This window comes from Panthera pardus, unplaced genomic scaffold (genome assembly GCF_024362965.1).
Source record: "Panthera pardus isolate Hobbes unplaced genomic scaffold, ASM2436296v1 HiC_scaffold_13, whole genome shotgun sequence".
NCBI classification, from domain to species: domain Eukaryota; kingdom Metazoa; phylum Chordata; class Mammalia; order Carnivora; family Felidae; genus Panthera; species Panthera pardus.
Genome location: NW_026526688.1, coordinates 43,419,750 through 43,447,364, shown reverse-complemented (window position 1 = coordinate 43,447,364; position 27,615 = coordinate 43,419,750). Strand labels below are relative to the sequence as shown.

The 27,615-nt window shown below is 37.9% G+C and overlaps 1 protein-coding gene across 1 annotated transcript in view; it reads left to right on the top strand.

The window, feature by feature from the left end:
* The first annotated feature begins 20,178 nt into the window (after positions 1-20,178).
* The window catches only part of LOC109262290 (A disintegrin and metallopeptidase domain 3-like), a 134,562-nt gene continuing 127,125 nt past the window's right edge, over positions 20,179-27,615 (top strand). Inside the window, exons 1-3 of the mRNA XM_019440717.2 lie at positions 20,179-20,313; positions 20,840-20,919; positions 25,297-25,352. Of these exons, the coding sequence (XP_019296262.2) occupies positions 20,250-20,313; positions 20,840-20,919; positions 25,297-25,352 (200 nt within the window). The 5' untranslated portion in view covers positions 20,179-20,249. The remainder of the gene's footprint in view (positions 20,314-20,839; positions 20,920-25,296; positions 25,353-27,615) is intronic.

Genomic DNA, 27,615 nt, shown 5'->3' with positions numbered 1-27,615 from the left:
AGCTACAATTTCAGGTCTTGTAATTAACTATTTAATCCACTTTGCATTGATTTTTGTGTGTGATGTCAGATAAGGGTTCACTTTCATTGCTTTGCTTGTGGATATCCAGTTTCCAAATATTACTTGTTGAAGACACTATGCTTACAGCAATGGGTATTCTTGGCTCCTTTTCCAAAGATTAGTTGACTGTATATGTGTGAGATGACTTCTGGGCTCTCTATTGTGCACTATTTGTTCATGTGTTTGTCTTTTTTTTTTTTAACGTTTATTTATTTTTGAGAGACAGAGAGAGACAGAGCGTGAGCAGGGGAGGGGCAGAGAGAGAGGGAGACAGAATTCGAGGTAGGCTCCAGGCTCTGAGCCCTCAGCACAGAGTCCAATGCAGGGCTCAAGTCCATGAACTACGAGATCATGACCTGAGCCAAGGCAGACATTTAACTGACTGAGCCACCCAGGTGCCCTTATATGTCTGTCTTTATGCCAGTACCATACTGTTCAATTACTGTAGCTTTTTAATCTTTTCAAATCGGGAAGTATGAGGCCTCCTGCTTAGTTCCTATTTCTCAAGATTGTTTTGGCTCCAAAAGGTCAATTTTTGTTCCATATTAATTTCAGGATTGTGTTTTCTATTTTTATAAAATAACACCATTAAAATTTTGATAGGAATTGTGTTGAGTCCATAGATCACTTTGGGTAGTTAGTATGAATATTTTAACAATATTAAATCCTGTAATCCAATAGCATAAAGTGCCTTTCTGTTAATTTTTGCCTCAACTTCTTTCTGCAATGTTTTCTACTTTAAGTGTACAAGTCTGTCTCCTTATTGGTTAAGCTTACTCTTAAGCATCTTTTTGATGCTATTGTAAATGAGAGGGTTTTTTTTTTTATTAATTTCCTCTTTTGGTTGTTGATTGTATGTAAAAACACAACTGATTTTTGTATGTAGATTTTGTACCTTAAATCTTTGCTGAATTTGCTTATTAGTTCTATCCTCTCTTATTTTTTGGAAGAGTTAGAGAAATATAGGTATTAATTGTTCTTTGAATGATTAGTAGAATTCAACAGAAAGCCATCTTGTCCTGGGCCTTTGTTTGTTGGGAAGTTTTTAACTACTGATTCAATCTCCTTAGCTGCAACTGGTGCATTTTCTATTTCTTCATGATTTAGTCTTCGAAGGTTGTAGCTTCAAGGAATTTATCAATTTCTTCTAGGTTGTTCAATTTGTTGGCATATAATTGTTCACAGTCATCTCATATGATCCTTTGTATGCCTGTGGTACCAGTTTTAACTTCTCTTTCATTTCTAATTTTATTTATTTGAGTCATCTCTGTTTTTCTTGGTAAGTCTTGCTAAGGGTTTGTCCAATTTTAAACTCTTTTCAAGGAACCAGCTCTTGATCTTTGATCTTGATCTTGATCTTGATTCATTTATCTTTTCTATATCATTTATTTCTACTCTGATTTTTATTATTTCCTTCCTTCTACTAACTTTGGGCTTAATTTGCCCTTCTTTAGTTTATTTATTCGCTAAGGTACGTTGTTTATTTGATATAAATATCTTTAAATTTTTAAAAAAGTTTATTTATTTTGAGAGAATCAGAGACAGCACGAGTGGGGAAGGGGCAGGAGGGAAGGGAGACAAAGAATCCAAGTAGACTCTGCACTGTTAGCATGGAGCCTGATGTGGGGTTTGAACTCACAAAACAGTGAGATCATGACCTGAGCCAAAACCAAGAGTTGGACGCTTAACTGACTGAGCCACTCAGGGACCCTCTTATATATTTTTAAGTTTATTTATTTTTACAGAGAGAGAGAGAGAGAGAGAGCACGTGAGTGGAAGGGGTAGAGAGAGCGAGCAAGAGAGAATCCCAAACAGGCTCCATACTGTCAGCACAGAGCCCGAAGCAGGGCTCAAAGTCACGAATGGTGAGATCATGACCTGAGCTGAAATCAAGAGTTAGACACTTAAACAATTGAGCCAACTGACTGAACCGTTGTGCAATTATTTGATATTTTTCTTGTTTCTTGAGATAGGCATTTATTGCTATGAACTTCCCTCGTACACTTGATTTTGCTGCATCCCATAAGTTTTGCTATGTTGTTACTTCCCTTTTCATTTGTCTTGCAGTGTTTTTTTTTTTATTACACTTTTGATTTCTTTGCTTAACATTTGAGGTTCTTTCATAATCTACATAAGTGTCATATGTCAGATATTCAGTCTGAAACTTTCTCCCAGTCTGAATTTTAATATTTTTAATCCTCACAGCAGGGTTCCTCACAAAACATATGTTTCAAAATTTAATAAAATCAAATCTATATTTCTTTTTATGTGTTGTGGTTTTGGTGTTAAGGTCAACAACTTTTTGACTAGCCCTAAAATCACAGATATTTTCTCCTAAGTTTTTCTTCCAAAGTTTTATTGTTTTACATTTTATACTTGCTCTTGGATCAAATTTTATCTAATTTTGCATAAGGTATGAGATATCAGTCCAGGTTCATTCTTTTGTTTGTGGATGCTTAATTGTAGTTGCATCATTGCACCAAGAAGCATAAAATACCTAGGGATAAATCTAACCAAAGATGTAAAAGATCTGTATGCTGAAAACTATAGAAAGCTTATGAAGGAAATTGAAGAAGATTTAAAGAAATGGAAAGACATTCTGTGCTCATGGATTGGAAGAATAAATATTGTCAAAATGTCAATACTACCCAAAGCTATCTACACATTCAATGCAATCCCAATCAAAATTGCACCACCATTCTTCTCAACACTAGAACAAGCAATCCTAAAATTCATATGGAACCGCAAAAGACCCCGAATAGCCAAAGTAATTTTGAAGAAGAAGACCAAAGCAGGAGGCATCACAATCCCAGACTTTAGCCTCTACTACAAAGCTGTCATCATCAAGACAGCATGGTATTGGCACAAAAACAGACACATAGACCAATGGAATAGAATAGAAACCCCAGAACTAGACCCACAAACGTATGGCCAACTCATCTTTGACAAAGCAGGAAAGAACATCCAATGGAAAAAAGACAGTCTCTTTAACAAATGGTGCTGGGAGAACCGGACAGCAACATGCAGAAGATTGAAACTAGACCACTTTCTCACACCATTCACAAAAATAAACTCAAAATGGATAAAGGGCCTGAATGTGAGACAGGAAACCATCAGAACCCTAGAGGAGAAAGCAGGAAAAGACCTCTCTGACCTCAGCCGTAGCAATTTCTTACTTGACACATCCCCAAAGGCAAGGGAATTAAAAGCAAAAATGAACTACTGGGACCTTATGAAGATAAAAAGCTTCTGCACAGCAAAGGAAACAACCAACAAAACTAAAAGGCAACCAACAGAATGGGAAAAGATATTTGCAAATGACATATCAGACAAAGGGCTAGTATCCAAAATCTATAAAGAGCTCACCAAACTCCACACCCAAAAAACAAATAACCCAGTGAAGAAATGGGCAGAAAACATGAATAGACACTTCTCTAAAGAAGACATCCGGATGGCCAACAGACACATGAAAAGATGTTCAACGTCGCTCCTCATCAGGGAAATACAAATCAAAACCACACTCAGGTATCACCTCACACCAGTCAGAGTGGCCAAAATGAACAAATCAGGAGACTATAGATGCTGGCGAGGATGTGGAGAAACAGGAACCCTCTTGCACTGTTGGTGGGAATGCAAACTGGTGCAGCCACTCTGGAAAACAGTGTGGAGGTTCCTCAAAAAATTAAAAATAGACCTACCCTATGACCCAGCAATAGCACTGCTAGGAATTTACCCAAGGGATACAGGAGTACGGATGAATAGGGGCACTTGTTCCCCAATGTTTAAAGCAGCACTCTCAACAATAGCCCAATTATGGAAAGAGCCTAAATGTCCATCAACTGATGAATGGATAAAGAAATTGTGGTTTATATACACAATGGAGTACTACGTGGCAATGAGAAAGAATGAAATATGGCCCTTTGTAGCAATGTGGATGGAATTGGAGAGTGTTGTGCTTGGTGAAGTGGGCCATGCAGAGAGAGACAGATACCATGTGTTTTCGCTCTTGTGTGGATCCTGAGAGACTTGGAGGGGACCCATGGGGGAGGGGAAGAAAAAAAAAAAGAGGTTGGAATGGGAGGGAGCCAGAGCATAGGAGACTCTTAAAAACTGAGAACAAACTGAGGGTTGATGGGGGGTGGGAGGGAGGGTAGGGTGGGTGATGGGTACTGAGGAGGCTACTTTTTAGGATGAGCACTGGGTGTTGTATGGAAACAAATTTGACAATAAATTTTGTATATTGAAAAAAAGGGGTCTCTTGTGGTTTGGCTCCCTCCCTCCCTAGCTTTTTTTTCCTTCCCCTCCCCCATGGTTTTCTGTTGGGTTTCTCGGGATCCACATGGGAGTGGAGACGTGTGGTGTCTGTCTTTCTCTGTATGACTTGTTTCACTTAGCATAACACTCCTAAATGTCCATCAACTGATGAATGGATAAAGAAATTGTGGTTTATATACAAAATGGAATACTATGTGGCAATGAGAAAGAATGAAATATGGCCTTTTGTAGCAACGTGGATGGAACTGGAGAGTGTTATGCTAAGTCAATTTATTTGTTCTTAACACTCACGTTTAGATTACCTGCAAAAACTTCATTAGACATGAGCCAAGTTGACCATTATTTTTTACTGACAAATTTTGCAACAGAGATAACTTGAATTTATTTGCCTTTAAGTAAACCCAGGCAGAATAAAAGCTTTATATTTAATGCTAAAAAAAATTGTAGTTGCATCATTTATTTAAAAGGCTAAAATTTTCCCATTCAATTACTTTAGAAATTTTGTTAAAAACCAGTCTGGCATGTTAATATAGATTTATTTCTAGGTTCTCTACTCCATTCAACTGTTCTCTATCTATCTTCAGCCAGTACTCTACTGTCTTTTAACTATAGTTATTAGTAAGACAACATCAAGTACGGTGTTCATTTTACTCATCTTTTTCAAAATTGGTTTAAACATTCTAGATCTTTTGCATTTTCATATACATTTTGTAATTACCTTGTCTATATCTACAAAAACAATTGATGCAATTTTAATATGAGTATTCCATTGTACACACACACACACACACACACACACACAATTGCCAACAAGTTGGGAAATCTGGAAGAAATGGACAAATTCTTAGAAACTCACACACTACTATAACTGAAACAGGAAGAAATAGAAAATTTGAACAGGCCCTTATCCAGCAAAGAAATTGAATCAGTTATCAAAAATCTCACAACATATAAGATTCCAGGGCCAGATGGTTTTCAGGGGAATTCTACCAGATATTTAAAGAAGAGTTAATACCTATTCTTCTCAAACTATTCCAAAAAATAGAAATGGAAGGAAAGCTCCCAAACTCATTCCATGAAGGTAGCATTACCTTGATTCCAAAACCAGACAAAAGCCCACTTAAAAGGAGAATGGTAGGGAATATCCTTTATGAACCAGAATGCAAAAATTCTCAACAAGATATTAGCAAATCCAATTCAACAGTACATTAAAAGAATTACTCAGCATGACCAAGTGGGATTTATTCCTAGGATGCAGGTCTGGTTCAATATTCACAAGTCAATCAACATGATACACCACATTAAAAGAAGAAAGAATAAGAACCATATGATCTGCTCAATAGATACAGAAAAAACATATGACAAAATAGACATGTTTCTTGATAAAAAAAAACCCTCAAGAAAGTAGGGGTAGAAGGAATACAACTCAACATCGTAAAGGCCATATATGAAAGACCCACAGCTAATATCATCTTCAATGGGGAAAAACTGAAAGCTTTCCCCCTAAGGTCAGGAACTCACCAAGGATGTCCACTCTCACCACTGTTGTTCAACATAGTACTGGAAGTCTTGGCCTCAGCCATCAGAAAATAAAAAGAAAGGAAGGGCATACGAATTGGCAAGGAAGAAGTCAAACTTTCACTCTGCAGATGACATGAGCCTCTACATGGCAAATTCAAAAGATTCCACCAAAAACTGAAAGAACTGATACAAGAATTCAGCAAAGTCATAGAATATAAAATCAATGTACAGAAATTGTTTTTAATTTCTACACACCAATAATGAATCAGAAAAAGAGAAATCAAGGAATTGATCCCATTTACAATTGCACCAAAATCATAAGATACCTAGGAATAAACCTAACCAAAGAGTTAAAAGATTCCTATGCTGAGAACTACAGAAATCTTATGAAATAAATTGAAGATGACAAAAAGAAATGGAAAAAAATTCCATGTTCACGGATTGGGAGAACAAATATTGTTAAACTATCAAAACTACTTAAAGCAATCTGCATATTCAATGGAATCCTTACCAAAATAACACCAACATTTTGCACTGAGCTAGAATAAACAATCCTAAAATTTGTATGGAACCAGAAAAAAAGCCAAATTGCCAAAGTAATGTTGAAAAAGAAAATCAAAGCTGAAGGCATCACAATTCCAGACTTCAAGCTCTATTTCACAGCTGTAGTCATCAAGACAGTATGTACTGGCACAAAAACAGACACACTGATCAATGGAACAGAATAGAGAACCCAGAAATGGGCCCACAAATGTAAAGCCAACGAATCTGCCACAAAGAATGAAAGGGTATCCAGTGGGGATGGGGGGAAACAGTCTCTTCAGCAAATGGTGCTGGGAAAACTGGACAATGACATGAAGAAGAACACACCTGGACCACTTTCTTACACAATACACAAAAATAAATTCAACATGGATGAAAGACCTAAATGTGAGACAGGGTTTAAACCATCATAATCCTGGAGTATAAAACAGGCAACAACCTATTTGACGTCGGCCAAAACAGCTTCTTATTGGTCATGTCTCTAGAGGCAAGGGAAATAAAAACAAAAATGAATTATTGGGACCTCATTAAGGTAAAAAGCTTCTGCATAGTAAAAGAAACAATTAACAAAACTAAAAGGCAACCAACAGAATGGAAGAAGATATTTGCAAATGACATATCAAATAAAGGGTTCGTATCCAAAATCTATGAAGAATTTGTCAAACTCAACACCCAAGACACAAATAATCCAGGGAAGAAACAAGCAGAAGATATGAATGGACACTTTTCCAAAGACATCCAAATGGCTCTAACAGACACATGAAAAGATGCTCAACATCACTCATCATCAGAGAAATACAAATCAAAACCTCAATGAGATACCACCTCACACCTGTCAGAATGGCAAAAATTAACAACTCAGGAAACAACAGATATTGGCAAGAACATGGAGAAAGAGGAACCCTTTTGCACTGTTGGTGGGAATGCAAACTTGTGCAGCCACCCTGGAAAACAGTATGAAGTTTCTTCAAAAAATTAAAAATAAAACTACCCTAGCCCTAGCAATTGCACTACTAAGCAATTGCACTACTAGGTATTTATTCAAAGGATACAAAAATGCTGATTCAAAGGGACACATGCACCCCAATGTTTATAGCAGGGCTATTGAAAATAGCCAAAGTATGGAAAGGGCCCAAATGTCCATTGATGGATGAATATATATATATATATATATATATATATATATGTATATATATATTTTTTTTGTTGTTGTTGTTGTTGTTTTGTTTTGTTTGTTTTCATACACACACACCACACACACAGACACACACACACAATGGAATGCTAGTGGGTGATCAAAAGGAAGGAAATCTTGCCATTTGCAACAATGGACAGAACTAGAGTGTACTATGCTAAGCAAAATAAGTTAGTCAGAGAAAGACACATATCATATGATTTCACTCATGTGAAATTTAAGAATTTAAGAAACACAACAGATGGACATAGGGGAAAGGAAGGAACAATAAGATAAACAGAAAGGGAAGCAAACCATGAGACTCTTAAATACAGAGAACAAACTGAGTGTTGCTGGAGGAAGGCGGGTGGGGGGAATGGGCCAAATGGGTGATGGACATTAAGGAGGGCACCTGTTGGGTTGATCACCGGGTGTGTTACGTAAGTGATGAATCACTGGGTTCTACTCTTGAAGCCAATAGTATATTGTATGTTAACTAACTTGAATTTAAATAAATAAATTAAAAAGTAACAATAAGTTACATTTGATCCAAATGTCAAAGTTTTATTTTGGATGAAAATACAGCCACACACACACACACACACACACACAGATCTTCTACTTACTATCAGAAATTAAGAACACAATTCCATTTATAATGGTATCAAAAGAATAAAATACCTAGGAATACATTTGACCAAGGCAGTAAAAGACCTATACTGTGAAAATTATAAGGCATTAATGAAAGTGAAGAAACACACAACATAGAAATATACACAAAAGCTATATTCTTTTTTTCCCTTTTTTACTCTCATTTTCTTCCCCAGTAATTTAATGATTTCTTGCTTCTACTAGTTTCTCTAAACCAACCCTTCAAGAAATATAAAGGGTGACACTTTGAGTAGAAAGGAGAGACTAAAAGTGACAAAGAAGAGAAAATATCCAGAAACATGGCAAAACAAGTAATGAAATGGCAATAAATACATATCTACAAATAGTTACTTTGAATGTAAATAGACTAAACTCTCCAATCAGAAGATAGAAGATGTCACAATGGATAAAAAAATAAGACCCATCTATATGCTGCCTACAAGAGATTCATTTTATATCTAAGGATACCTGAAGATGGAAAGTGAGGGGATGGAGAAACATTTAGAACACAAAGGGATGTCAAAAGAAAGCCAGAGTAGCAATACCTGCATCAGAAAAACTAGATTTGAAAAAAAAAGACTGTAACAAGAGACAAGAGGGGCACTATACAATCATAAAGGGGAAAATCCCATAAGAATATCTAAAAGTTATAAATATTTATGCTTCCAATTATAAATATAAATACTGCCAACATGGTAGTATTCAAATATGTTAAAGAATAACAAATATAAAGGAACTCATTGAAAATAATACAATAGTTGGGGAGGGATGATGGCGGCGTAGGAGGACGCTGGGCTCACCCGGCGTCCTGCTGATCACTTAGATTCCACCTACACCTGCATAAATAACCCAGAAAACCGCCAGAGGATTAGCAGAACGGAGTCTCCAGAGCCAAGCGCAGACGAGAGGCCCACGGAAGAGGGTAGGAAGGGCGGTGAGGCGGTGCGCACTCCACGGACTGGCGGGAGGGAGCTGGGGCAGAGGGGCGGCTCACCGGCCAAGCAGAGCCCCCGAGTCTGGCTGGCAAAAGCGGAGGGGCCTGATAGACTGTGTTCCGACAGCAAACACGACTTAGCATCTGGGAGGTCATAAGTTAACAGCTCTGCTCAGAAAGCGGGAAGGCTGGAGGACAAAGGGAGGGAGAGCTGCTGAGCCCCCGGACGACAGAGCTCAGTTTGGTGGGGAACAAAGGCGCTCGCCAGCGCCATCTCCCCCTCCCATCCCCCAGCCAAAATCCCAAAGAGAACCAGTTCCTGCCAGGGAACTTGCTCGCTCCGCGCAAACACCCAACTCTGTGCTTCTGCGGAGCCAAACCTCCGGCAGCGGATCTGACTCCCTCCCGCTGCCACAGGTCCCCTTCTGAAGTGGATCACCTAAGGAGAAGAGAGCTAAGCCTGCCCTTCCTGCCCCCGTGCACCTTGCCTACCCACCCCAGCTAATACGCCAGATCCCCAGCAACACAAGCCTGGCAGTGTGCAAGTAGCCCAGATGGGCCATGCCACCCCACAGTGAATCCCGCCCCTAGGAGAGGGGAAGAGAAGGCACACACCAGTCTGACTGTGGCCCCAGTGGTGGGCTGGGGGCAGACATCAGGTCGGACTGCGGCCCCGCCCACCAACTCCAGTTATACACCACAGCACAGGGGAAGTGCCCTGCAGGTCCTCACCACTCCAGGGACTATCCAAAATGACCAAACGGAAGAATTCCCCTCAGACGAATCTCCAGGAAATAACAACAGCTAATGAACTGATCAAAAAGGATTTAAATAATATAACAGAAAGTGAATTTAGAATAATAGTCATAAAATTAATCGCTGGGCTTGAAAACAGTATACAGGACAGCAGAGAATCTCTTGCCACAGAGATCGAGGGACTAAGGAACAGTCATGAGGAGCTGAAAAGCGCTTTAAACGAAATGCAAAACAAAATGGAAACGACAACGGCTCGGATTGAAGAGGCAGAGGAGAGAATAGGTGAACTAGAAGATAAAGTTATGGAAAAAGAGGAAGCTGAGAGAAAGAGAGATAAAAAAATCCAGGAGTATGAGGGAAAAATTAGAGAACTAAGTGATACACTAAAAAGAAATAATATACGCATAATTGGTATCCCAGAGGAGGAAGAGAGAGGGAAAGGTGCTGAAGGGGTACTTGAAGAAATTATAGCTGAGAACTTCCCTGAACTGGGGAAGGAAAAAGGCATTGAAATCCAAGAGGCACAGAGAACTCCCTTCAGACGTAACTTGAATCAATCTTCTGCACGACATATCATAGTGAAACTGGCAAAATACAAGGATAAAGAGAAAATTCTGAAAGCAGCAAGGGATAAACGTGCCCTCACATATAAAGGGAGACCTATAAGACTCGTGACTGATCTCTCTTTTGAAACTTGGCAGGCCAGAAAGGATTGGCACGATATCTTCAGTGTGCTAAACAAAAAAAATATGCAGCCGAGAATCCTTTATCCAGCAAGTCTGTCATTTAGAATAGAAGGAGAGATAAAGGTCTTCCCAAACAAACAAAAACTGAAGGAATTTGTCACCACTAAACCAGCCCTACAAGAGATCCTAAGGGGGACCCTGTGAGACAAAGTACCAGAGACATCACTACAAGCATAAAACATACAGACATCACAATGACTCTAAACCCGTATCTTTCTATAATAACACTGAATGTAAATGGATTAAATGCGCCAACCAAAAGACATAGGGTATCAGAATGGATAAAAAAACAAGACCCATCTATTTGCTGTCTACAAGAGACTCATTTTAGATCTGAGGACACCTTTAGATTGAGAGTGAGGGGATGGAGAACTATTTAGCATGCTACTGGAAGCCAAAAGAAAGCTGGAGTAGCCATACTTATATCAGACAAACTAGACTTTAAATTAAAGGCTGTAACAAGAGATGAAGAAGGGCATTATATAATAATCACAGGGTCTATCCATCAGGAAGAGCTAACAATTATAAATGTCTATGCGCCGAATACCGGAGCCCCCAAATATATAAAACAATTACTCACAAACATAAGCAACCTTATTGATAAGAATGTGGTCATTGCAGGGGACTTTAACACTCCACTTACAGAAATGGATAGATCATCTAGACACACGGTCAATAAAGAAACAAGGGCCCTGAATGATACATTGGATCAGATGGACTTGACAGATATATTTAGAACTCTGCATCCCAAAGCAACAGAATATACTTTCTTCTCGAGTACACATGGAACATTCTCCAAGATAGATCATATACTGGGTCACAAAACAGCCCTTCATAAGATTACAAGAATTGAAATTATACCATGCATACTTTCAGACCACAATGCTATGAAGCTTGAAATCAACCACAGGAAAAAGTCTGGAAAACCTCCAAAAGCATGGAGGTTAAAGAACACCCTACTAACGAATGAGTGGGTCAACCAGGCAATTAGAGAAGAAATTAAAAAATATATGGAAACAAACGAAAATGAAAACACAACAATCCAAACGCTTTGGGACGCAGCGAAGGCAGTCCTGAGAGGAAAATACATTGCAATCCAGGCCTATCTCAAGAAACAAGAAAAATTCCAAATACAAAATCTAACAGCACACCTACAGGAAATAGAAGCGGGACAGCAAAGGCAGCCTAAACCCAGCAGAAGAAGAGAAATAATAAAGATCAGAGCAGAAATAAACAATATAGAATCTAAAAAAACTGTAGAGCAGATCAACGAAACCAAGAGTTGGTTTTTTGAAAAAATAAACAAAATTGACAAACCTCTAGCCAGGCTTCTCAAAAAGAAAAGGGAGATGACCCAAATAGATAAAATCATGAATGAAAATGGAATTATTACAACCAATCCCTCAGAGATACAAACAATTATCAGGGAATACTATGAAAAATTATATGCCAACAAATTGGACAACCTGGAAGAAATGGACAAATTCCTAAACACCCACACTCTTCCAAAACTCAATCAGGAGGAAATAGAAAGCTTGAACAGACCCATAACCAGCGAAGAAATTGAATCGGTTATCAAAAATCTCCCAACAAATAAGAGTCCAGGACCAGATGGCTTCCCAGGGGAGTTCTACCAGACATTTAAAGCAGAGATAATACCTATCCTTCTCAAGGTATTCCAAGAAATAGAAAGGGAAGGAAAACTTCCAGACTCATTCTATGAAGCCAGTATTACTTTGATTCCTAAACCAGACAGAGACCCAGTAAAAAAAGAGAACTACAGGCCAATATCCCTGATGAATATGGATGCAAAAATCCTCAATAAGATACTAGCAAATAGAATTCAACAGCATATAAAAAGAATTATTCACCATGATCAAGTGGGATTCATTCCTGTGATGCAGGGCTGGTTCAACATTTGCAAATCAATCAACGTGATACATCACATTAACAAAAAAAAAGAGAAGAACCATATGATCCTGTCAATTGATGCAGAAAAGGCCTTTGACAAAATCCAGCACCCATTCTTAATAAAAACCCTTGAGAAAGTCGGGATAGAAGGAACATACTTAAACACCATAAAAGCTATTTATGAAAAGCCCACAGCTAACATCATCCTCAATGGGGAAAAACTGAGAGCTTTTTCCCTGAGATTAGGAACACGACAGGGATGCCCACTCTCACCGCTGTTGTTTAACATAGTGCTGGAAGTTCTAGCTTCAGCAATCAGACTGCAAATTGGCAAAGATGAAGTCAAGCTTTCGCTTTTTGCAGATGACATGATATTATACATGGAAAATCCGATAGACTCCACCAAAAGTCTGCTAGAACTGATACATGAATTTAGCAAAGTTGCAGGATACAAAATCAATGTACAGAAATCAGTTGTATTCTTATACACTAACAATGAAGCAACAGAAAGACAAATAAAGAAACTGATCCCATTCACAATTGCACCAAGAAGCATAAAATACCTAGGAATAAATCTAACCAAAGATGTAAAAGATCTGTATGCTGAAAACTATAGAAAGCTTATGAAGGAAATTGAAGAAGATTTAAAGAAATGGAAAGACATTCCCTGCTCATGGATTGGAAGAATAAATATTGTCAAAATGTCAATACTACCCAAAGCTATCTACACATTCAATGCAATCCCAATCAAAATTGCACCACCATTCTTCTCAACACTAGAACAAGCAATCCTAAAATTCATATGGAACCGCAAAAGACCCCGAATAGCCAAAGTAATTTTGAAGAAGAAGACCAAAGCAGGAGGCATCACAATCCCAGACTTTAGCCTCTACTACAAAGCTGTCATCATCAAGACAGCATGGTATTGGCACAAAAACAGACACATAGACCAATGGAATAGAATAGAAACCCCAGAACTAGACCCACAAACGTATGGCCAACTCATCTTTGACAAAGCAGGAAAGAACATCCAATGGAAAAAAGACAGTCTCTTAACAAATGGTGCTGGGAGAACTGGACAGCAACATGCAGAAGATTGAAACTAGACCACTTTCTCACACCATTCACAAAAATAAACTCAAAATGGATAAAGGACCTGAATGTGAGACAGGAAACCATCAGAACCTTAGAGGAGAAAGCAGGAAAAGACCTCTCTGACCTCAGTCGTAGCAATCTCTTACTCGGCACATCCCCAAATGCAAGGGAATTAAAAGCAAAAATGAACTACTGGGACCTTATGAAGATAAAAAGCTTCTGCACAGCAAAGGAAACAACCAACAAAACTAAAAGGCAACCAACGGAATGGGAAAAGATATTTGCAAATGACATATCAGACAAAGGGCTAGTATCCAAATCTATAAAGAGCTCACCAAATTCCACACCCAAAAAAATAATAACCCAGCGAAGAAATGGGCAGAAAACATGAATAGACACTTCTCTAAAGAAGACATCCGGGTGGCCAACAGGCCCATGAAAAGATGTTCAACGTCGCTCCTTATCAGGGAAATACAAATCAAAACCACACTCAGATATCACCTCACGCCAGTCAGAGTGGCCAAAATGAACAAATCAGGAGACTATAGATGCTGGCGAGGATGTGGAGAAACAGGAACCCTCTTGCACTGTTGGGTGGAATGCAAATTGGTGCAGCCGCTCTGGAAAGCAGTGTGGAGGTTCCTCAGAAAATTAAAAATAGACCTACCCTATGACCCAGCAATAGCACTGCTAGGAATTTATCCAAGGGATACAGGAGTACTGATGCATAGGGGCACTTGTACCCCAATGTTTATAGCAGCACTCTCAACAATAGCCCAATTATGGAAAGAGCCTAAATGTCCATCAACTGATGAATGGATAAAGAAATTGTGGTTTATATACACAATGGAATACTACGTGGCAATGAGAAAAAATGAAATATGGCCTTTTGTAGCAACGTGGATGGAACTGGAGAGTGTGATGCTAAGTGAAATAAGCCATACAGAGAAAGACAGATACCATATGGTTTCACTCTTATGTGGATCCTGAGAAACGTAACAGAAACCCATGGGGGAGGGGAAGGGAAAAAAAAAAAAAGAGGTTAGAGTGGGAATGATCCAAAGCATAAGAGACTGTTAAAAACTGAGAACAAACTGAGGGTTGATGGGGGGTGGGAGGGAGGGTAGGGTGGGTGATGGGTATGGAGGAGGGCACCTTTTGGGATGAGCACTGGGTGTTGTATGGAAACCAATTTGACAGTAAATTTCATATATTAAAAAAAAAAAAGAAAATAATACAATAATTGTAGGTGACTGTAACACCCCACTTACATCAATGGACAGATTATGTAAAGAGAAAATAGACAAATAAATAATGGCTTTAAATGACACACTGGAACATATGGACTAAACAGATATATTCAGGACATTCCTTCCTAAAATAGAAAAATATATATTCTTTCAAGGGCACATGGAACATTCTCCAGAATGCATCACATATTATTAGGTCACAATAAAGGTCCCAACAAATACAGAAAGATTGAAATCATACCATGCACCTTTTCTAACTACAACACTGTGAAACTAGAAGTCAACCACAAGAAATATCTGAAAAGACCACAAACACATGGAAGTTAAACAACATGCTATAAATAATGAATTGGTAAACTGAAAAATCAAAGAAGAAATTTTGAAAAATACATGGAACAAATGAAATATTCAAAAATAAATCCAAAATGTATTAAATACCTAAGTGTGAGAGAGGAAATCATTAAAATCCCAGAGGAGAACACAGGCAGCAACCACTCTGAGATCAGCACTTTGGTCATCACAACGTCTTCTAGATATGTCTCCTGACGCAAGGGAAACAAAAGTAAAAATAAACTATTGTGACTACATGTCATAGACTCTGGGTCTAAAGTTCTCTCTTGTCTACCAAGAGAGTGGTATGCAAGATGAAAAGCAGGAGATTGCTAATGTCCAGGAAAAGACAAGAGCCCCGAATAAGGGTTCTTGCCCTGTTTTTATTAGGATCAGAAGGCTTACACACATGGCAATAGACGCACAAAGAGACAATGAATCTGTGAACATTAAATTGTGGATGTGAGAGAAATGGGGTCTTGAAGATATTTGGGGTTAGGGGTTTGGGTTAATACGAAGCAAAATCCTGACAGTGGGCAGTCGGGCAGAAGATTGTTTACAGCAGACATGAGGCAGCACCTCTGTTTATCTTAGCTAGCCTAGAGGATGAGACAGGTAGGGGAAATAACCTCAGAGTGAACAAAGCATATTTCTTTTCTTAATCTCCACTCTGGGCTGCTCCACCTGCAGCACAGTGGTCTATAGGCCAATTTACCTGTTTACCTAACTTGGTCTTTTCATCCTGTGAAAGCAGCTTTTTCCTATAATACTAAATTGGGGGTGCTTCCACCTTGAATATCTAATCTTGTTTATTTCATATACCTATGTATTGTGCACCTTTGTGCCCTTATTTCTGGGCCTTTGCCCCTCCCTCTTTATTCTGAGTGCTCTGCACCTCCTCTCTATTCTGGGGTGCCTTTGCACCTCCCTATTCTTGTTTGCCATGTCTTGTTTACCCAAACTTGGGTGTGAGCATCCTATGGCTTTACATTTCTTTATGCCTGGTTAACCCATTGGTGTAAGCCTGGGGGATTCCTAAGCTTATCCCCCACAACTACATCAAAATAAAAACCTTCTCCACATTGAAGGAAACAATCAACAAAACCAAAAGGCATCCTATGGAATGGGAGAAGATATTTGCAAATGACATATCTGATACAGGATTTCTATAAAAAATCTATAAAGATGTTATCAAACTTGACACCCAAAAAACAAATAGTCCATGAATGGATGTTTCTTCAAAGAAGACATACAGGTGGCCAAGGGACACATGAAAAGATGTTCAACATCAGTGATCATCAGGAAAATGCAAATCAAAAGTATAATGAGAAATCACATCACACCTGTCAGAATGGCAAAAGTCAACAACACAATAAACAATAGGATATGGAGAAAGGTGAACTCTCTTGCACTGTTTGTAGGAATGGAAATTGGTGCAGCCACTCTGGAAAATAGTGTGGAGGTTCCTCAAAAAGTTAAAAAATAGAAATATGCTATGATCCAGCAATTACACTACTAGGTATTTACCCAAAGGAGACAAAAATACTAATTCAAAGGCACACATGCACTACAATGTTATAACAGCATTATCTACAATAGCCAAACTATGGAAAGAGCCCAAGTGTCCATCAACTGATTAGTGGATAAATAAGAAGTGTTACACACACACACACACACACACACACACACACACACACACACACGGAATACTACTCAGCCATAAAAAATGAAATCTTGCCATTTGCAATGATGTGGATGGAGCTAGGAAGTATAATGCTAAGTGAAATAAGTCAGTCTGAGAAAGACAAATACCTTATGATTTCACTCATACATGGAATTTAAGAAACAAAACAAATGAGCAGAAGGAAAAAAAGAGAGGCAAACAAAGAAACATACTTTTGGGGTGACTGGATGGTTCAGTCAGTTGAGCGTCCAACTCTTGATTTCAGCTCAGGCCATGATCTCAAGGTCTGTGAGATAAAGCCCCACCTCAGGCTCCCTGCTGAACATGGATCCTGCTGGGGATTTTCTTTCCCGTCCTCTGCCCCTCTTCCCCACCTCTCAAAATAAAGAAATAAACATTGAAAAAAAAAGAAACAAACTCTTAACTATAAGCAATGGTTTCCAAAATGGAGATGGGTGGGGATGGGTGAAATAGGTGATACAGATTAAGGAGTGCACTTGTGTGTACACTATTGTACACCTGAAACTAATGTTACACTGTATGTTAACTAACTGGAATTTGAACAAAAACTTAAGAAAATGATAACAGGGGCGTCTGGGTGGTTCAGTTGGTTAAGCATCCAACTTCGGCTCAGTCATTATCTTGCAGTCTGTGAGTTTGAGCTCTGTGCTGACAGCTCAGAGCCTGGATCCTGCTTCGGATTCTGTGTCTCCCTCTCTCTCTGCCCCTCCCCTGCTCACACTCTGTCTCTCTCTCTGTCTCTCTCTCTCTCAATAGATAGATAAATAAATAAACAAATAAATAAACATGCATTAAAAAAATTAAAGAAAATGATAACTGAAGGTAATTTTCTTAAAAGTTATAAAAAAGGCCATAAAAAACAAAATTGGTGCCCCTCTCATCCCAGTGGCTTAGTCTTCTCAACAATTTCATCAACTTCCACATTAAATTATTCAGCAAACTGATTTTTCTTCCTAAATATTTCTCTGGTATTTATACTACTTTTATTTTTCTTCCCACTCTAATCCTAGGCTGAGAATATTTTTGACCTAAGCTATGTAAAATTCCCTTCAGAAAAAAAATTCCCCTCAATGAACCTATTGCTTCCAGTTGTCATTATTTAATCTTACCATCCCCAAGTTATTACAAGTTATCATTTTTTTTATTTGAGAGAGAGAGAGAGAGAGAGAGAGAGAGAGAAAGAGAGCACAAGGGAGAGGAGCAGAGAGGGGGAGAAAGGGAGAGAATCTTAAGCAGGCTCCATGCTCAGTACCAAGCCCAACTCAGGGTTTGATCCCATAACCCTGGGATCATGACCTGAGCTGAAATCAAAATTCAGATGCTCAACCAACTAAGCCACCCAGGAACCCCTACAAGTTATCATTCTAACACAAAATCCATCATTTATTTTCAGTAAAACTCTTGGATGATATATTTAAGAATAAAGTCCTAAACTTCACTAACATCCATACAAATCTATATGGCTCACATCTCAACTGTTATAACCACCTCTAGGTTCACTTGATATCTGTAAAGAAAACAAAATTATATTAGCTTTATTCCCAAAGAATTTTTTATTTCTAGCTATGGTATCTCTTATACACATTCAGTTTTCTGTTAGTTTCTGAGGCACTTGGAGATAGGGACGGTGTCACACATAGTTTGATATCTGCCTGGTTTCAGGCTTGTAATAAGCATATAAAAATTATTGAATTAAATTCAAATGACTTGAATGCCTATGAATCATGCCCAGAAAAATTAGCAGTTGATACCAACAATGCAAATACAGTAATGAATTTAGATAATAAGTATATATTTCCCTTTTGGTTTTATCAGGTTATAGACAATCAGGGAGAAATTTTACTTTAAGAGCAACATAATTTTGATATGTTAATTCCCTCATTTTTTATATAATTTGACAAAAAGATGAAATACTAATTTTAAGGTACATAGACACATTCAAGTAAATTAAATGAATACAGTATACACCAAGGACCACACTAAAACTAAATGCTTAGGCTGTAAGTACTTTAGTGAAATATGCAAAATTGTTATTTTTAAGTTAAATCCCTTTTGTTACCATTTGTTACCTGTACCAATATTTTCTTGATAAATAGACACTAAAAGTAGTTTTAGGAAAAATATGAAAAAGGTATATATATATATATATATATATATATATATATATATATATATTCTTAAAAGGCTATACTCCATTACATTTTTTTTCTTTTTACAAATTGAGAAAATCATTTGTTTTGTGGATAAATATTGTATTTAAGGAATGTGAGCAGAAGTATTCCATGGAAGGACAACTTGAGAATTGTCTGGCAAAAAAAGTCCTGGCAAAACTGAAATTATGCAAGTCATCAACCTGCATATTAAGCCAAAAAATGAAATTTCTTTCCAAGTTATTCCGTTTTCATGTGTGAATGTCATACCAATGGGGAAAATGTTTACATTTGACCTTTTACTAGCCACAGATTTTTCCAAGAAGCCAAGTTATTCACAATGGAATAAATAAAATAATGGGAAAATAAAGTTGTTCTTACAGGATTTCACAGTTGTGATTTGTTTTTTGGTTTTGGTCTGATACTTAAACTGCTAATCCATAATGAGGGATTAAAACACTTGCATACACCCATTTCATATTTAACTTTTACTTAATTTCCTTAACCAAAGGGTTTTTTAAGAAACAAAGTTATCTACGATAGAAGAATTTATTTATACGACTTTTTTACACTCTTTATTTGTGTGCACGTGTGTTTGTTTCGACCTGAGACTTAAAATAGAAATACCGCAGTAGCCACGGTTAAAACATGCAACCGTCTGCTACTAACCATATTGTGAATTTCCATTTTGTTTTTCTCCACTAAAGTAATTCAGTCATTGTGCCAGAAAATGATCACGTGGACTACTGATACAGCCAAGCACTTCACCAACAGATGGTCCATTTCCAAAGGAGAAAACTTCACTTTATGACCCTTATGTAATCCCTAAATGTGTTTCAAATATCCGCATTTGGAAAATAAAGCCCAAGCCCAAGCCCACTTGTGCACCAAGCCAGGCTGCCTTGTGCCTCCACAGCCCAGAGGGCGGTGGGTGGGCGCCGGGACTGTGGCTGTGCTTGCGGGTCAGCAGAAGGGGCGGGGCGGGCTGATCAGCCGCGTGCCCCTCCCCCCATCGCCCCGTCACCCCACCGCCCCGCCGCCCGCGCCGCCCCCACTCCCTGCAGGCCCGGAGCTCAGGGCCCAGCGCGCGAGCGGCAGCCATTCCGCAGCCAACCGCCATCACCGTGGCAAGGCCGCCAGGCCGCGCAATGCTGCCTGTCCTGCTGATCCTCTCAGGCCTGGGCCGGCTGACCTCCGCCGGCCATCGTGAGTGTAGGACCTGCTCCGTAGAGGGTCACCTGTCGCAGAGCCTGTGGGCGTGGCGGGCTCCAGAAGCTTGCTCCAGGACCCTGTGCCCGGCTGGGGGGAGCCCTGCGTCCTGTCAGAGCCCGCCTAGAGTCAGGATCCTGCGGGGCCTGCTGCTGGGAGCGCTCAGAACAGTACTGGGACAGTTGTCCTCACGTGCCTGACCCTGCACTTGGAGGAGGGGGCGAGCCGCTTCTGGGAGGTGGGGTCCCGAGAGCAGCTCTTCTTCACCTATTGGGGCGGAGGTCAACAAGTCCCAAAGTGTCTCTGGAAGATGGTAGGGTCACGTCCCATTTCTAGGTAGCCTCTTCTGGAATGCACAAAGTCTGATTCCGTGGTGGGAGCGTACCTGCGTGTGTGTGTGTGTGTGTGTGTGTGTGTGTGTGTATGAGTTCGTGGAAGTTCAAAGAGTGATGTCAAGTGGCAGGACCAGTGAAGAATAAGGATGCTGGCAGGCAGTGGGGAATGCTTACAGGTGTTTTCCTTACTGCAGATCCTGAAACATCACTTCTACAAATTACAGTGCCACGGAAGATAGAGACAAACACCGAGGGTGAAGTTTCAGAAACGCATGTAATTAAGAAATCACTTCTTTTTTGAGTGCTTTATTTTTACTGGGCTACGTGACCCAAATCAGCCAATGCACATATTCCTTTGAAATTTTGTGTCTTGATTTTTCTCATTTTCCAATGAACGTTATGAATCATTTTTAAAACACAGACTCAGAAAAAAGTGCCCCAAATCCCTATCACACAAAATGATATATATAGCCTACTGGACTTTTTTTTTTAACAGAATATGTATATTTAAATATTTATCCTGTGTAAATGAGGTCACACTAACATTTACTTTTTATTTAACATAACTTTTTATGTTATTTATTTTTTAAATTTATTTAACATAATTTTTAAAATGACAATATATGGGGTGCCTGGGTGGCTCAGTCCTTTAGGCGTCTGACTTAGGTCATGATCTCACAGTCTGTGAGTTCGAGCCCTGCGTTGGGCTCTGTACTGACGGCTCAGAGTCTGGAGCCTGCTTCAGATTCTATGTCTCCCTCTCTCTCTGCCCCTCCCCTGCTCATGCTTTGTCTCTCTCTGTTTCAAAAATAAAAACATTAAAAATTTTTTTTAAATGACAATATATAATTTCTTCATGCCTATATTTGTGTATATAGGTGTATATGTCTATTAAAATGAAAGTGATATTATTTTAAATCTGATTAAAAAGTAAAGCAAGTACATTGTAAAATTAAGTCTAGACAGGACAGAGTTGTTCAGAAAGTGAATGTCCGCCTCAGTTTCTAAAGGTAGTAAATTTGAACTGAATGAATTTTTAGAGATATGCACACACCTGCACATATAATTTTAGTAATAATATATGAGTGTGATAATTGGCTTTTAATTTATTTATAAAGTTAGAATATACTTTTATGATAATAAATAAAACTGTCATTTTTCATAGCCATTCACATATGGATGTAACATTATTGTTTGTCAGATTTAAACATGTAGTTTTATAAACCTTCTTGGTAGTCATTTCCATAGGATCAATGGGCAAGCCATTTTAAAAAAATGGTGCAGGGGCACCTGGGTGGCTCAGTTGGTTAAGTGTCTGAATTTGGCTCAGGTTATGATCTTGTGGTTCCTGAGTTTGAGCCATGTGTTGGATTCTGTGCTGACAGCTTGGAGCCTGGAGCCTGCTTCGGATTCTCACTCTTCCTGCCCCTCCCCTGCTAATGCTCTGTCTCTCAAAAATAAATAAACATTAAATTTTTTTTAAATGATGCATATTACAGAATATCTATCAGAAAAGTTTTATTGTAGTTAACTTTCATTAACAAAGAATAATGATGCTTCTTGAGGGCTTTTGCAGGCTTGGTTCAGACTTCTTATACCTGTTTTTTTTTTTTTTTTAAGTTTATTTATTTTGAGAGAGACAGAGTGTGAGCGGGGGAGGGGCAGAGAGAGAGAGAGAGAGAGAGAGAGAGAGAGAAGGAGGATCTCAGGCAGGCCCTGTGCTGTCAGTGCAGAGCCTGATGCGGTGCTTGAACTCACAAAACTGTGAGATCATGCCCTGAGCCAAAATCGAGTTAGATGCTCAACCAACTGAGCCACCCAGGCACTCCCGGCTTCTCGTTCCTGTCAATGTGATAAGTATAATGAATGCTTCACTTTTAATTGGCATTTTTAAATTAAGTCTTAAGACAAGATGCTTTTACATATATTGCCTATTTGAATCTTTTTTTTCTTGTTAATTTCTTACCGATTTTGATTTCCCTTTTTAAAAAAGTTTTATTTATTTTAGAGAGAAAAAGCAGGAAAGGGACAGAGAGAGGGAAACACAGAATCCCAAGAAGGCTCTAAACTGTCAGGACAGAGCCCGATGTGGGGCTTGAACTCACAAACTGTGCAATCATGATCTGAGCCCAGCAGTCAGACGCTTAACCAACTGAACCACCCAGGTGCCCCTTGTCTTCCCTTTTTATATGAATTAGTTTTGGTTAGGACACTTTGTTTTCAAGAAAGATGTGTTGATGTAAAGACACACGGGAATATGATAGGAATCCAAGGATTGGAACCTCTGTAGCAATATCTGAGAGGAGCATTGAATTGCCAACTGGAAAACTGTTAGACGCTGGGGTGGGTTTTATAGACTGAGTGGTCTGTTTGTCTCGTTTTATGACACACACATACACACACACACACACACAATCCAGTAATTATGTGTTCATAAAAGCTATTACACCCAAACAAATACCCAGAGAATTTAAAATGTTTAGGACATATACTGGGAACATGCTAGCCAAAAGCAAACACGAGTATCTATGACAAAAGTGGGAGAAAACCAACATTTAGTACACATACACACACACCATTATGAGAGATAAGCATGCTACTTAATAAAATATTCAGTTCACTAGGAATATGTAACAGTTCTAAATTTGTATGTTTTTAGAAAAATGCTCTCACATATAAGGACTGATTACACTAAAGGAAGAATTTTTCAAATCCATTTTCATAGTGATATCTTAAAATGTTTTTTCTCAAGTGTTGGTTTACAAATCATAAAGGGATTCATAAAGACAATTTGGACAACAAAACTATTTTATTTGATGGGTTTATATAGAAGTGAACCCATCAAATTGAATATATTGTTTTTACCTCTCTGCTATTTGTTAGGACTCACTAAACTCTATGGGATATCACCATAATGCTTTTATTTAATGGCAAAAGTGCAGCAAGAGAAAGAGAATTCAGGCAAATATCAGGAATTCCAGAAGCACTCACAGTGAGCTTCCTATGAACCCAGTCTCTGCGTTCTAGAACATGTTGAGTCTCTGGCTTGAAATAACGAGACTTATGGTAGGAATTTTGGCTTTCGGAGGACTCCTTAAAAAGCTTTCAGTGATGCTTTAAGTAGCCAAGCCAACCTTGTCAAACTGGTTAGGGAAACATTAAAGAAGTTAACTTTAGTCTAAAAAGTTTTTGAACCTTAAAAAGTACCCTCTAAACCTCACTGTCTTTGTCTCAGCAGAGAGTCAGAACATCTAGACTTGTAGGCAACTCCAGAAATAAAGGTAGTGTTTTTCTAATCCAGCTGTAATTCAACTATATAGTAAATAATGCACATTCTTCTCAAGAATATACAGTTAATTCAACAAAATTGACAAAAACAAGGAAAAAATGTTAAAATATCAAATTCTGACAATACAGTATTTATCTTGTAACAATTCAATTAAGTTAAATCTTAAAACAATTTAAAATGTATATGGAAATTTAAAAATACACTTCTACATTATTCATGGGCTGAAGAAGAAATCGTAAGTCATAATGGATATTAAACAATAATAGATGAGATTGAAGAAATTACAACCCCAAATTCAAGTCATATTCTGAAATGACATAGAGGCATACTTTACAGTCATTTGCAATTTTGTAAATTTTATTCCTCTTTGCACCCACCAACAAAGATTCAAAAAATGTACTGAAGAAAACCATAGATTAAAAGGAGAAAAACAATGTCACAATAATTTGGGGAGATGTCAACACACCTTTTTCAAGAGTTGTAAGTTATAAAAGACGGAACACTATAGAAGGTTTAAAATGACTTATGCAGAAAATTGTACCCAATGACAACCATGCTCAATAGCAAAATTCACATTTTTCCCCATGTTTTCTACATTTTGCAAATGTGGAAATTAACCATGTGTATGTTTTATGATAATGTCACAAATTGGATTCTTTGGGATGTGGTCTTTGAGAGGATTCTCATGAAGGCAGGTACGCTCTTGTGATGAGCGCCTGCGGAAAGGATGAGAAGAAGCAGGAATGGGGAGACAGAGACTCAACTGAGTCTCAACAAAGTGTGAAGCTGGCATGGCCCATCAAGATCTGGAGTTGGAATGAGGGGGCTTCTCATTAAATGGGGGCTGTATCAGAAAGTTGTGAGTTGGTGTGAGGTGACCCTCTTCAGCTGAGGCAATTCCTAAAGAGGACAGGGAGATGAAGATTCTGTGGGTAGCACTTCTGACAGCTTGGGGACGCTTCCTATCATCTTAAAAGGGGACCCATGTTGTATTTAATTTTCAATTTATTTGGGGTAGAAATTGCAAAGTAGAGAAAAGATAATGAAATTCAGGTTTCTTCCAAGATTACTCAACATTTCTAAATGTATCCATTTTAAATTAAAATTTCATTATGATAATAAATGTTAATGACTAATGCTCTTAGTTTTGAAACAGATTTAGACTCCTTGATTTCATTGAAATTTAATTATGGTTAATTCTGTCATATATTCCAAGATGGAGAGAAGATAGCAATATACTTATATATGCATATGTTATTTTGAGACATGTGTGATATGATCTATGTTTATATGAAAGAGTAAATAAATTTTAAGAATTTTGAATTTCTAATAATTACATTCTCTCTGAATACTTTGCTGTAGGTCACTTATGCCATCAAAATTGACCAGAAAATATACACTCTCCACCTTGAAAAACAGTAAGTAGACATTCTTTTCATACAGTTGTTTTTAGTTTCTGAAATGTTTACAGTCACTACCCTAAGTTGAGCCTAAACAAGAGCATGACTCTTATATTTAACATGTTACATCTTTGTGATTCAAGTCAGACTAGAGTTCCAAGTTTTCATCGTGAGATTTTAAGTCTAATGTCTGAGCCAAATTTTAATTTCATGATGTGAAATTAATGTATATCAGATAGATGAAAATTAGTCTATATAACTCTTTACAATATAGCCACCACTGTAACAATTAAGGCAATAGCTTTATTTGTCCATATTTAATTTTGTTCATGCTGTCATTTTATATATGACTTTATGATTATATACATGATTTTAAGCATTTTACTTGATATTACACCAACATTTTTTTTTAATATTTAAATTTTTTTTTCTGCATCTATTGACAGGATCATATGGTTCTTACCTTTTCTTTTATTAATGTGATGTCTCACATTGATTGATTTGTGAATATTGAACTACCCTGCAGCCCAGGAATGAATCACACTTGATCATGGTGAATGATTCTTTTTATATGCTGTTGAATTCAATTTGCTAGTATCTTGTTGAGAATTTTTGCATCCATATTCATCAGGGATATTGGCCTGTAGGTCTTTAAAAATTTTTTTAATGTTTTTTTTTAGTGTTTTTAATGTTTTTTTAAATGTTGTGAATGTTTTTTAATGTTTTTAATATATTTTTTAATGTTTATTCATTTTTGAGAGAGAGAGAGACAGAGAACGAGTCAGGGAGGGGCAGAGAGAGAGGGAGACAGAATCCAAAGCAGGCTCCAGGCTCTGAGCTGTCAGCACAGAGCCTGATGCGAGGCTCGTACCCATGAACTGTGAGATCATGACCTGAGCTGAGGTGGGAGGCTTAACCGACTGAGCCACGCAGGTGCCCCAACACCAACATTTTTTTAATCTCTTAAATTTTCACTCTGTGAAGAAACCAATTTCACCAATTAATAACCTTGTGTGTATCTTTCCACCATTTTCTTTCTATTCTAAATCTCACCTTTCCTTTAAATAAAATATGTAGAAACCTACTAAAATGGGTTTGTTTTTAGACAAGTGGAAATACTGTTCTGTGATTGGCAGGTCTTATTTAATAACAGTGTTCATTTTCTTGCTTCATATATATATCTTAGCTCATTCTTTAACAGCTAACATCTGTAGTATGGCAGGTTGATAGGTAATGAGGTTGTTTCCAGGGATTGTCACTAAAGAGGCCTGCAATAAACATCCTTGTATGTGTGTTTTTATGTGATAGAGATTTTGTTTTGTAGGCCTGATATCAAGAAATGTGTTTCTGGATCAGGAAGTATGAATAAAAGTAATAATAGTGATAATGATAACAACAAAACAACAAAAGTAACTGACATTATGGGGCACATATCAATTACCAGACATATTTCTAAGCAGTTTGCATATAGTTACTGGTATAATGTCCAGACCAACCTTCTTTATTACTCACATTTTATATTAGGATTTTGAGAGATAATGCCAGTTTCTGAAAAGACAGTAGCAGTTTAGATTTTCAAAAGCATGCAAGATGTGCCAAAATATTATACTGCATCTTTGTGTCAATTTGTATTTCCCTAAATAAGTTATCTAAACAATTATCAACTATTTTCATTTTCCTGTTTCCTGGTTCTAATTTAATATTTATTTTTCAGAGCAGTTTTAGGTTCACAGCAATATTGAGTGGAAGGTACAGAGTGTTTCTGCATATACCCTGTGCCTCCCCGCACACATGTATAGCCTCCCCATTATCAACATGCCCCACCAGAGTGATATATTTGTTATAATTGATGAGCCTGCACGTCATTATCACCCAAAGTCCATAGTTTATATTAGTCCAATATTTTTTATATTTGCTTTTTTCTTTTGAATGATTAGACATTAAAAAAAGGAAAATTCTGAGAATAATATAATTACTTTCTTATCATGAAAGACACACATGTAAGCATTTTATTTATGTATTTTTCTAAAAGGTGTACATGACAGGTAATAGTGAAATCTATCATTTCCATTTCTGGAAATAGTTCTTTCACTCCCCAGTGCTAATCACAGTTATGATACTGACACATACTCTAGTGTCATGATTTTATCCTTACTCATCTGTATGCCTAGAGATGAATAAAAATAATCATGTTTTGCTTGATTTATTGACTTTGGCTCAGGTCATGATCTCGTGATTCATGAGATTGAGCCTTGCATTGGACTCTGAGCTAATAGCACTG